General features: G+C 54.7%; 1 protein-coding gene across 2 annotated transcripts; it reads right to left on the bottom strand.

The window, feature by feature from the left end:
• Positions 1-1,263: 1,263 nt before the first annotated feature.
• On the bottom strand, positions 1,264-11,221 carry REN (renin). 2 transcript variants are annotated; one of them, XM_036015445.1, is made up of 10 exons: positions 11,105-11,221; positions 7,951-8,101; positions 7,306-7,429; positions 6,631-6,749; positions 5,497-5,693; positions 3,748-3,756; positions 3,110-3,229; positions 2,552-2,696; positions 2,234-2,332; positions 1,264-1,605 (listed from the first exon to the last, which is right to left on the bottom strand). In XM_036015445.1, exons 1-10 carry the CDS (start codon positions 11,200-11,202, stop codon positions 1,444-1,446), a joined length of 1,224 nt encoding a protein of 407 aa, XP_035871338.1. In that variant the 5' UTR covers positions 11,203-11,221; the 3' UTR covers positions 1,264-1,443. The 2 variants fall into 2 exon arrangements, with proteins under 2 accessions (XP_035871338.1, XP_035871339.1); XM_036015446.1 differs by lacking the exon at positions 3,748-3,756.
• Positions 11,222-12,349: the final 1,128 nt, after the last annotated feature.

Consider the following 12,349-nt stretch of genomic DNA (forward strand, 5'->3'; position numbering starts at 1 on the left):
AAAGGACACTGACTCCCACCCTTCTTTCTGCAGTAAGAAAGTAAAGCCAGGCAGGCAAACAAAGTCAAAGAATCCCGCTCTTGGCTCTGCGGAACGACGCTGCCCATGCAGGAATGCTGCCGTGGAGGAGCCCTGGGATTCCACTCAGCCTCCAGAGGCTGCCACTCTACAGGTGTGAAGTTTGCTGAGTGCTGGTTGGGCTACTCAGTGCCTCACTCTTTTTGGTCAAAAGATGGATGAGCAGCTACCACGAAGAGGGACAGAATCAGTGGATTCAAGTGGGGGCTGCCTTTGTTTGCAGAGCTAGATAACCCTGCAGACAGCCCAAGGGGTAGGAGTTGGGAGAAGACTTCAGCTTGTCTCAAGTCCATGAGATGCAGTGAGCAGTGAGTCTGTGTGCCTAGGAACATGGCCCCATGCCAGGGTGTTGGGGGCTTTCCAGGTCAAGGTCATCTGCATGTGGGAAGGTAGAAAGCCTATAGGGCACAGGTGGCAAACACAAGGCCCACGGGCCGAATGCGGCCCTCCACCTTGTTTTATGCGGCCCGGCACCATGTTTGTATCAGTGGCAGCACCGAGCTCCTTGTCCCCAGTTAAGGAGTAGTTACATTTATACAGCCCTAAAATCACATCTGGCCCTTTGAAGGCAACCACAAGGCTGATGTGGCCCCTGGTGAAAATGAGTTTGATGCCCCCTGCCTTAAGGCCTGAGTCTGATGGGCTGGGTCTCAGCCTTGATTTTTCACATTCCACTGAGTGATCTCAGCCAAATCCCTTCCATTTTCTGAGCCTCAGTGTCCCTACATGTAAAAAGGGAGTATCAATCAGATCTCTGGTGTGCCACATTTTTAGGTGATGGTGCCTTGGACTGCACTGTAAGTGGCTCTGTTGGGGTGTAGGGGTGGTTGTTTGGTGTCTGCCTTATTGGAGAGGCAAGGCTGGCAACTACAGCACTTGCCACTTCAGGCTAGCACAGCAGTGCAGAGCCTGAGCCTGGAGCTGGCTTCCATGAGCTGGGAGTGAGCATCTCTCTGACCCACAGCGTAATGTCACAGCATTAGCCTTGGTCCTTCGGGGGCTGGAGGGGGCAAGGGGCCGGCTGTCTGCAAACTTCCCACCCAAGTTTGTGTAAACAAGTCTGTTTAAGCCTTCAGGCATCAGGTGAATGTGTTTGTCTTTCTGCACCACATTCCTGTCTGCACGTGATCACGTGGTTGCCCCTCCCTCTGTTTCAAACCCTAGTGGACCCAGGTGCAATAGGGCTATGAACATGAAATCTTTATTCTGTTTGTCCTCAAAGCAGGGAAGAGCTGGTGCTGGGGCAGGTCAATGATCTACAAGGAGCTCCATGCCCTGTACTCCAACACAAGGACACAAGCACTGGCCAGGGGCGGTCTCAGCTCTGGGCTAGGGCTGCCGCCCTTGCTGGGGCAGCAGAGGGCCTCAGTGGGCCAAAGCAAAGCCAATGCGATTGTTACGCCGATCAAACTCTGTGTAGAACTTGCGGATGAAGCTGGCGCCCAGGACCCAGACAGGCCCAGTGGGCGGTGGCACGTCCAGACCGTGGAGGGCCAGTGTGCACAGGTCATCATTACTGTAGGGGTCCTGGAGGGAAGCAACATGGTTTCCCCACTGCCCATCACATGACTATTCTGCCCTCACTTTGCCTGACCCTAGGGAGCCTCTTTAACAATATCCCTCTCCCCCCACCCTCTCCACACTGCACCTCCATTACATTCTGGCTCTTTCAACTCACGATGGAAGCGCCCCTCCTGGATGTAGGCACTATGCTAGACACTGGGCACACAGTGCAGCAGGCACAGCATTACGAGCTTAGTGTCTGGCAGAGCTTCTGATCCTAGGCAAGTTATTTAACATCCCTAAGTCTATTGAGTGTAAAAGGGGGATTACAGTACAGGAGCATAGCATTACTAGGAGCATTGATGGAAATGGAGATAAGGAGCCAAGCACAATGATTCCTAAACTGGGCTGCACATTGGAATCACCTGGGAAGCTTTAACAACACTGATGCCCAGGTGCCACCCCCAGAGGTTCTGATTTAATAGGGAGGAGATGTGGCTTGCTATTGGGATTTTTCAATGCTCCCGGGCAACTCTGACAGCCAAGTTTGAGAATTGCTGGCCTAGTAGGTAATCTGTCACATGACTTGTCCCTTTTTGAAGGTTCCTGCCCACCCTTCCTGCCTGTTGCAGGGTGCAGACTGGAACCTCACCTGTAACACGTAGTCTGCACTGGTGAGCGTGTAGGCTCTGCCTCCGAGGTGGAAGGAGATGTCAGGGAGTGTGGTCACCTGGTTACAGTTCACGACGTACTGCGGGGAGAGTTAAGGGAGGCCCTTTGAGTGTGGGAAACCTTCCAGCTTGTGGCCTGCCCCCACCCAGGGTGAAACCAGCCACATTTGAAGAGTGTGAGAGGTGAGGAAGAGAGGCCTGGAACGGCCTCGTTTGGGACCTAATGCTGCCTGGGGAGATTTAGGGTTCTGGACACATTAGCACTCTTCTTCCCCGGCACTGCCTCTCTAGGTTCTTACTTCATCTGTGCTCAGCTCCTTGGCCCCCAGGGTCTCCATGAGCAGCCTCAGGGAGCTGGTGGGACCTGAGATGTAGGAGGCGCCAGTATCCACCACTGCCATGCAGCCGTCCTCACAGAGCAAGGTGGCTGACCTCACAGACACCCTAGGAGAGGCCATAGTCAGACAGACAGACAGACAGACAGAAGACAGAAGGCTGATGAGGCACCACCAGCCTGCACAGCTTTTCTGAGTGAGGGCAGCAGATGGAAAGCCATGCAGGTGGACCAATGATGCAGCGAAGGATGGATAAGGCAGGACCTGGAGGAGGAAAGGCACTGGCCCCTCCCTCAGCGTGTGCTTGGACCCTCCACCTTCTCTCCGTAGGCCCCTCCCTTCCGCCCCTCCCGTGTCAGTGTTCCCCACCCTGGGACAGAGCAGGCAGAGAGCAAATGTGGGCTGCGCCTTAAGAAGTCGCTGCATTGGAGAGAGGGCAGGATGGCAACCTTGCCCGTTCCCCCTCCCACCCTTAACAGCAGCAGCATTTGGGGAAAGTGGGAAGGGTTAGGGAGATCTGACCCTTTCATTTTGATCTGCCAGGAGCCAGTCTTGCTGATGCTCACGTAGTGGAAATTCCCTTGGTAATACTGGGGGTCACTGCCTCCCAGCACAATCTCTCCCCCCAGCAAGTGGGAATTCCTAAAGGAAAGATCAGAAGTTCTTGGTGAAATATCAACCCGAACAACAAGCGGAGCTGGCCCCAGTGCAGGTGGGGCCCAGGAAGGCAAGGCTGGCAAGGCTGGCAAGCTGCAGCACTTGCCGCTTCTCCACCTTTCTTGCCCCTCACGCAGCCCAGCCCGTGGAGGTTCCCTGATGATAGTCCAGCTGCACCTGATGAAGCATCCCTATGAGGTCACAGGAAAGAACAGGCACCAGGACAGGCCAGAATGCAAACAGGACACAAACTGGCCCCACCTTCACTTGGTTTGTGTTGAGTTGAACAGGTACATTGGAGGGGACCCAGGGAAGCTGTTGGGTGGGGGTGGAGGTGGGGGTGGGAGGGCACGGGCAGGAGGAGAGCAGGAAGGAGGGACCCAGTACGTCAGTGTCCATCAGAGACTGGGCCTGTGAGGTGAGTTTTGGGCAGGTGGCGGGTGTGATTCTGGGCCAGGCGCTCTGGAAGTTCAGGGTCATGTGGGGGAGTTTCGTCTCCTTACTTGGAATTTCTGCAGAAAAAGAGACACAGCAGAAAGGAAGCTTTTGTTTCAGGAGAGCCTCACTAGCTTGATGTTGGGCAGGGTGGGTATTCGGCACTTTTCTTGCCCCTCGGGCAAGGGTGTACCAAGAGGTGAAGTCACTTGCCTGAAGTCATCCAGGCACTGAGTGGGGCGACTGGGGATGGGAGCCAGGGCCCCTGGGGCCCAGTCTGAAGTGGATCCCCTTTGCCTTCCTCTCCACCATTCTGCACCGTGACTCCTATGGCTCAGGGCCTACCTGGGGGCTGGTTTCCTCTGTGTGTGTGTGTGTGATAGGGTTTCCAACGTTCATAACAAGAGGCATGTGTACATGCTTTTGTGTACACAGGTGTGTAGCTATGCACATGCTATTTGTGTAAGTGTGATTAATTGCATTTTTACAAATCTAGCACACGTGTGTGTGCTAGCAGAAGTTCCCTCTGCCCTTCTCCCAATACTTCAGTATCTCTCTGGATGTTGCCTCTGTCAACAAAGTTGCCTTCTCATTGCTGGATCCTCCTCCCTTCCGTGGTCTCCTGGCTCCTGTGCCCTCCTCCATCGTCATCTGTTTCCCCACATTTTCAGCCTGGTGCTTTCCATTGCCTTCTCCTCTACTCGCAAGCATGCTTGGGCATCCTCCAGCATTTAAAAGTGCCCACCCTCCTCTGCTTCTCCTTCACCTCTGCCTGCCCCCTACCTAACATTCCCCCCACGCATGAACTTCTCAGGGCAGCCTGCATCTGCCCTTCACTTTCTGATCCCCACAGTCACCTCTGAACTCCTTGCTGTCTGGCCTTGTTCCACTTCTAAACCGGCTCACCAGCCGCAGAGCCCATTGGTAGCCATTCCTCAGTGCTTCCCTTTCTCTCACCAAACCAGACACTCCTTCATGTTACCTTTGAGGTTTCTCTGGAGTTTAACCCTCCCCCTGCATCCTCACTGCCACTGGCCTGGTGTCCTTGCCCTTATGACCCTTGTCTCTAGCTCACACCATCTTTCTAAACCCAACCATTTAGAGCAGACCACACAGCTGGCAATGGCTTCCCCAAGTCTGGCTGACCTGCACAGAAGCCCAGCCTGGAGCTGAAAAGCCCCTACAGCTTCAGGCCTGTGCTGCCGCTGCTGCTGTTCGCCAAGTCACCATGTTCCGTGTCCTCCCTGCCAGACTGCAGGCTCTGCGAGCGCAGGACTCTGTCCTGTACATTGTGTTTGTGGCGATGCCCTCAGCACCTCGCACGGTGCTTGGCACATAGGTGCCCAGCATTTATTGAATCATAGAATAAGCAAATAAACGGAGGAATTATGAATGAATGCCGTCAGCTCCCTGTGTGTGAGAGACGAACCAGGGACCCTCACAGGTCACAGCAGTGCCTTACATCCCATGACCCCACCCCACATTCCCCTCTTGTTCTAGAGCAGCGCTAACAGAACTTTCTATGATGATGGAAATACTCTATGTTTATACTATCCAATGTGGTAGCCAGTAGCCTCTGGGCTGCTGAGCACTTGCAATGTGGCTAGTGCAACTAAGGAGCTGAATGCCCAATTTTATTTAATTTTAACTTATTTAAATTTAAGAGGTGGCTTCCATATTGGATAGTGCAGCTCCACATACAGATTGAATACCACCTAATTGTGAAAACATCAAAATTCTGCTCCAGCACTCCTCATACTCTGCCAGCTCCCCTGCCTCCTTCCTCTCCCCTCCCCTGCCCCGGAGTCCAGGCCCACCTGCTGTAGTAGACAGAGAAGACATCCTCCTTTAGCACCCTCTGCGAGAGGATGTGGTCAAAGACGGGGGTGACCCCCGCAACGGCTTGGGCAGGAAAGCCCATGCCCAGGACACCGTCAAACTTGGCCAGCATGAAGGGCATCAAGGGCAGCTCCGTCACCTCTCCGAACGTCTGGGTCACCTCGATTCCACCCACCTGTGGGAGGAAGGACCAGAGGAGACCAAGCCCTCTGCCCACTCACCGCCCGGGTCTAGTCTAGGCTTCCAGACTGGGGCCCTTAGGGATGCACATGCTCCAGCGATAGCAATTTGGGGTAAGACCATTTCACCAACCCCCACACGTATCCTGATTCCTAATATGCATTTAGGCTGTTGGGTCTACAGAGAACTGAAGTTGCCCAGTGACTGGAAGCGGCAGAGACTGAGAAGGTGCTACTGTCAAGATTTCGGGAGCTCCTGCACCTCCTCCCCAGAGGCCCAGCTTTCGCTTCAGCGGGACTGGGTCTCAGTGCCCCAACCCCACTGCGGGCTAAGGGGTTTTTTCAGCAGAGCCAGGCCTGCCTTCTATGCTCCTTTCCCCTGACTCTACAGAGGGGCAAGGGTCCACACTGATTTCCTCTCAGGTTCCATGAGTAGCCCTTCCCTAACTCTGACACAGCAGGGGCTGGAGAAAACCTAGAATGGGGAAAGGGTCAGACACAGGCCTAAATGGAAAAGAAAAACCAGGCCCTGCTAATCCTAAACTCTAGCCTTAACTATGACCTTAGAACCTATCTATGCCTGGCCCAAAAACTGCCCCTGACCACAATGCCAACAGTACTGCTGACCCTGACCCTGACCCCAGTCTAGGGTCTGATGAAGGCTCAGTCAGAGCAGGGGACCCCAGGCAGGCTACTTGACTGGAGGCTGTGGGGCTCAGACAAACCCCATGTGCGAGTCAGAGGCAGAAGCCTCTATAAACCACCCAGCGTGGAGCCAGGAGCTCAGGTTTGCTCTGTCCAGTGGCAGAGCCTGTCCCCAGACCCCAAGGTGAACTGGGTGACACCTTCCCCACGTATGGACCCTAGAGTGGCAGGAAAGGTCTGGGGACAAGAAGAGCAGGGGGTCAGATGACCCGGGCTGGTCTCACTTACAGTCACCGTGTCCTGGCTCAGGAAGCCTCTGACCTTTCCGGATCCGTAGTGGATGGTGAATTCAGTCCCGTTCTCCATGTAGCTGGAGGATTCCGAGGAGTCGTAGAGGCTGTGAATCTCTGGCAGAGGGAAAAGGCTGAGGTCTGTCCCGGAGAGGTCCAGACAGGGGGCTCGAAGGCAGGTGCGTGTGGGTGCGGCCTGAGTGGTTAAGGACTTAGGTGCAGGGATGAGGTGGTCCTGAGGTCAGTGGGAGGCTTGGAAAAAGGTGTTTTACCAATCAGGGACTGTGTTTCTTGGGCCCTGTTATGTGCCTATGTCTGAGAATTTTGTCTCAAATGAAGCATTTTAAAGTAATTCTAACACTGGGGTAAGGAGAAGATTCTGGTCATGGTAGGCCCTCAATAAGTTGTTGACTGAGGGTAGAGCTGAAAGAGCCCAAGTGCCTGGGGGGCCTCAGGAAGGGTCGAAATGGCCTCCTGGGGGGTCCTGAAGCTGTTCTTGCTGTTCTACCTGGATGGCCTCATGGTGGGGGGCGGGGAAGGACCCTCTCCTCTCTCCTCTCAGGGGCAGCAGGGACAGAGGTAAACAGGAAGGCACGCCAGTGGCAGCAGGTGGGTTTTAGCCGCACGTGAGGCAGGGCTGCCCAGGCAGGGCAGGCAGGGGTCTGGGGCTCACCACAGGCTGTGTAGAGAGGGCTGCACTTGGTGGAGGGCACCCAGAGGTTGGCCGATCCCGTGTCGAAGATGACTTTGAAGGTCTGGGGTGGGGTGCCGATGCCAATCTCGCCGTAGTACTGGGTCTATAGGGATGGAAGAAAGAGGCAGCTGGAGACACTTGGGGAGTCTGGGCCTTAGGGTCTGGCTTGATACCCCCTTGGCACTCAGGGTGAAATTAGGCAGCTCACACAGCCTGCGATGGGAGGCTTGGCACTCTCTGTGACTTCCAGCAAGTGAGACAAGAGGGCAAAATGAACGTACTGGAAACGAAGTAGGAAGGTCCCCACCCCTTGAGGAAGCACGGACTCGGTAAGCAGTGGTTTGTGCTGAGCCTGGTCACGGAAACCTGCATATAAGGTCACATACACACTCTCACACCTCTCCTCCTACCCATCACACCCTTCCTACCCACCAGTGACTCCTGGACCTGACTACCTGAGTTCCACACCTGACCTGCCCTCTGTGTCTCAGGCTTTCCAGCTGCAAAATGGGAATTTGGTAGTGTGCTTAGTGCTCCGCAGCAACTCAGTCAAAGAGCCCAGAAGGAGCGGACAAAGCCCTAGGCCCAAGAGAGAAAGGCGAGCACAGGAGCAAGGGCACTCACATCCAGGTAGTTGGTGAGGACCACGGGGGACGTGCTGTTGCTGAAGGAGAGTCTCTCCGAGAACTGGCTCCCCTCAGCCCGGAGCCTGGTCACGTCCACGCCGCGCTCCTTCAGGCTTTCCCGGACTGACGGCATTTTCTTGAGGAAGATTCTGGCCCAGAGCGAAGAGTGAAAAAGAGAGGAACTCTGTACTCCCCTACAATAATGGGAGTCCCTGGAGCATCTAAGACCATAACCCCTAACGGAGGCCCAAGCACCTAAGAATGACTCTTGTGCCCTTAGGCCTCTGAAGAAGAATTTACAAACCTCCGTGAGCCACCTGCACTAGTATTAAATACCCCTCAACTGCCTTCCTCCTGTTGTCTAATTTTGATCACGGCAAGGCTGTTCGTTCATTCGTTCATTCATTTCATAACCACATGTCGAACACTTCCTCTATGCCTGCAACGAGCTGGAGACTAGAGATATAAAGATAAAGGTCCTTGCTGCACTGAAGGAGCCCGGGACAGGAGGCAACAGAAGGAAATACAATGATAGTCCCTCTAACTAGATCAGGCTGGGTGGGAGTGCCCCCTCCAGCTGGACAGAAGGAGGCAGTGCCACTAGGGGCCTGTAGGTGGCAGCAGACACCCGCAGCAGCCTGAGGGGCTCCATGGCAATGACCAGGGCAGGTGCCCAGCCAGGACAGTCGGGTGCAGTGGACCAAGGAACTGGGTAGGGCAGAGGACGAGAGGGCAGAGAGGTTCATCTCTAGAATGCCTGTGCACCCTGTCCTTGGAAAGATGTGCCTTTCTGAGGCTAACCCCAGTCCCTTGGCCTCTTCCTGAGACCTCCCTACCACCTTTGGGAGGCAGAATTAGAGACCTGAAAAACTCGCAGCACACGTAGTCCTCGTGACAACTGCAGACTAGGGTTGTCCTCAGTGAGGGGGAAGTGGCGGTCCATGGGATGAGGTGGCTCAGCTGGAACGGGGACTCCCAGCAGCGTGGCCTGCATTGCCCCCATAGGGCCCCCGTGCTCTGATGTGAAGGCTGCTTGCCAAAGCCTCCCACTGTTAGTGGGCAAAAGGGGGTCCCAGGGTTGCAGTCCAGCTGACAGAGGATCCCTCAGCCGCCAGCCCTCCTGTGCTCACAGTCTCCCCCATTCTACACACCCCATTAAGCCCATGGGTATGAATCCCACTTTTATGTTCCACATGGAAGTCCTGTTTCATATGCCTGTCAGTGTGATATTTTAACGGACATGACCTGTCATATGTCACAGTTTGCTGTTCAACAAGTATTTTTGTGGTTATGATCTTATTTGATTCTCAGCCATTCCACAAGGTGGGTAATTTTATTATTCCCATTTTACAGATGGGGACACGGAGGAGCAGGGAAGGCTTGACCCCGAAGAGGGTGCATTTCCCACTATTTGAACAGCCTCCGCTCGAGACCTTCACTTTCAGTGTTCTCCTTTCAGAGAGCTCCTTTCCTCCCCTTCCCAGCCCCACAGTTCTCTCACCCTTCAATTCTTCAAAGCCCAGCATTCACCCTCACTTCCAGGACACCCGCCCATGCTCTCCCGCTCATGCTGGCCTCACCTGTGCCCGGGCTCCTTCCCCGTGCTCCCCAGGTGCTCGCCGCCAGCACTGCTCACAGAGGTGGTGTGGCCTGGTGGTGAGCACAGTGGTGGTGGGGACCTCACTCCCTGCGTACTTCTGAGCAACCTGCTCATCCTCTCTGGGTCCTGTCTGAGCCCCCGTGAACTCCTCTCTACAAAGGGACTTAATGGTAACACCTACCTCAGAGAATGACTGCACAAATTAAATGAGCTGCCCACAGCTCAATACATGTAAATTGTGGATGTAAAAGGCCATGAAAGTGCCCTGAGAATATGGAGTCCTGTGTTCAGGTCTCCCAAAGCATCTGGCATAATGTTCACCCCGTAGCGGGTGGCAAAAATCCCTATAGCTGGGCTCCAAAGTCCTGACGCCCTCTTCACTCCTGGCCCCATCCAAGTTTCCTTCTCTTTTTGAAGAGAACAAGGGAGAATTTTTTTTTTTACCTCTCTCTGCCTTTACCCTGGGGGTAGAGGCTGCACCCAGTTACCTGCTGCTGGGACGCCCCCAGCTTCTCACCCCATGCCCCTAAACCCAGTTACTCTCTGGGAGCCCGGGAGCAGGGAAGAGGCTTTGGAAACAAAAGGCGCAGTGCGCATCGAGGTTTGGCCTCCGTGTGACCTCTCTGAGCCTCAGTGTCCCCACCTGTAAAATGGGATTGTTGGCAGGATGATTTGAGATAAGATATAGGGAACAATCCTGTGAAACCCTAAGTGTTTTACAGGCTTAGCAACTATTACTTTCAGTAAAACCTGACCTTTTACCTAAGATCTTCTGGCCCCTCTGCACTCCCCAAACAGAAACCCCTCTCTCCACGGGGCCCTGTCCCACTCTGCCCCTCCCTGTTGTGGCCCTAATGGATTGCTTGTTCCCCCAGAGCCTGGCATTGCATATGGATGTGAGCTAGTCTTTCTCCTCCCTCCTCTGGGCTGCTTAAGCCTGTCTTTTGACCTCTGTGACAACCCACGCTGTAGCACCACGACAGCTGGGTTTAGCTGGGTTTTGCCCGAGCACTGGCATCATGCTGAGGGCTATGTCACTAAATCTTCAAAGCAGCTCCAGTGAAGTAGGTGCTGCTATTACCCCTATTGTAAAAATGGTAAACTGGGACCTGGAGAAGTTAAGTAACTGGCCCCTGGTTCCAGAGCTGGTAACAGTAGTTCTATTGGTGCAGCAGGATTTAAACCAAGACGATTCAGCTCTGGGAGCCTTGTATTTAAGCACTGTCTCGTGCTTCCTCCTTAGCAGACTTCACCAAAGCACACCCTTCCTAAGAGTCAGAAGAGGAGCTTGCAGGCCTGTCTTAACCCTCCCCGAGTCCCCCACAGCACCTAGTGTGGTGCTCTGTGCAGGAAGCAAAAGGCAGTTTCCAGGCCTGACTAGTGCTGCTACTGGCTGTGTGACATTGGACGAGTGGCCTGACCTCTCCGAGTGGGACTATACCTCCCCACCCAGCTAGTTGTGTGGACCGGATGACATCACATATCTGAAAGGCAGGACTACTAGGAAGGTGGAAACCCGAACGCCCCTGCCACCCCACCTCACTCCAGTTACCGTGGGAAGGCGCCAGCGTCCATGCGGAGACTGAAGGTGCAGGAGCCCCAGAGCACCAGCAGGAGGCCCCAGTGAGGCATTCTGCTCCCTCCGTCCATGCTTCCTCTGGGCCTCTGGCTCTCCTGGGGATCCACTGAAGCCTTGTGGCTCCCAGAACCCTTCTTTTATACTCTCCACACTTGGGACGGTGGCAGTTCTGCTCTGCCCTGATTTATTGCCCTGGGGCAGATGGCAGGGCATCCAGTAGTAAACCACCCATGGGACTGAGCTAGGTGGGTGAAGGGTGAGCAGGTTTCCCACATGGAGCGGAGGAGCTAGAGGAAGTGGGGCTGTGGGAACGCACTGTTGCACCCAGTGACGGCAGCAGCGCGGACTTGACCTGGCCCTGGACCCCCAGAGGGGACAGAGGCCAGTGAGAAACAGCCCTGCTCATGAGCAAAGTCAGGGCTGGGATTGGCATACAACCTGAGCTTCCAACCCCTAGCGAGGCTCCACCCCCATGCCCTCGAAACTTCTGTGTTCACCTTGGCTATGCCTCAGCTGGCTTCTGCCAGACCGCATCTCAGTGTTCCCATCTGCAACATGGGTGACTCCTCCTGGCTTGTTCCCTGAGGCCCAGACCTCCCTGCTGCCACCTTCCAGGTGCCTGTCAACAGCGGCCATGGGGAAGTGCGCCTAGCATGGCCCTCAGGAAGCAGAGAACTGCAGGCGGGGGCCCTGTCTTCTGTGGACCTAGTGTTGATGGAAGGGAAGGGCAGCTCTCAGCGGCTTGGGGAGGCTTCAGCAGAAGAGTGAGGTGGGGCAGCTGCTTTTCCAACTTCTTGTTCCGACTCTACCACAACTTGCTGTGTGACACTGGGCCCCTTCTTTCCCCTCTCTGGGTCCCAGTTCCTAAATATGTGCAATGAAGCAGATGCTTGGTCGCCCCAGGGTGCCTTCCCACTCGGACACTGTAGTATTTGTTCTGTGTCTTCAGAGTACAGAGCACTCTCTGCACCAACTGTGGGCAGTGAAGCCTTTTTAAAAATGTTCCCTCTATAGGTTTTATTGTATTTATTATTTGAATCCTCACCCAAGGATATGTCCATTGATATTTAGAGAGAGAGGAAGGAGGGGGGGAGAGGAACATCTCTTGGTTGCCTCCTGTATGCTCCCTGAACAGGGATAGAACCCACAACCTAAGTTAAGTACGTGCCCTGCCTGGGAATCCAACTGCCAACCTTTTGGGCAACGGGGCAACACTCC

This window comes from Phyllostomus discolor, chromosome 14 (assembly GCF_004126475.2).
Source record: "Phyllostomus discolor isolate MPI-MPIP mPhyDis1 chromosome 14, mPhyDis1.pri.v3, whole genome shotgun sequence".
In the NCBI taxonomy this organism is placed as follows: domain Eukaryota; kingdom Metazoa; phylum Chordata; class Mammalia; order Chiroptera; family Phyllostomidae; genus Phyllostomus; species Phyllostomus discolor.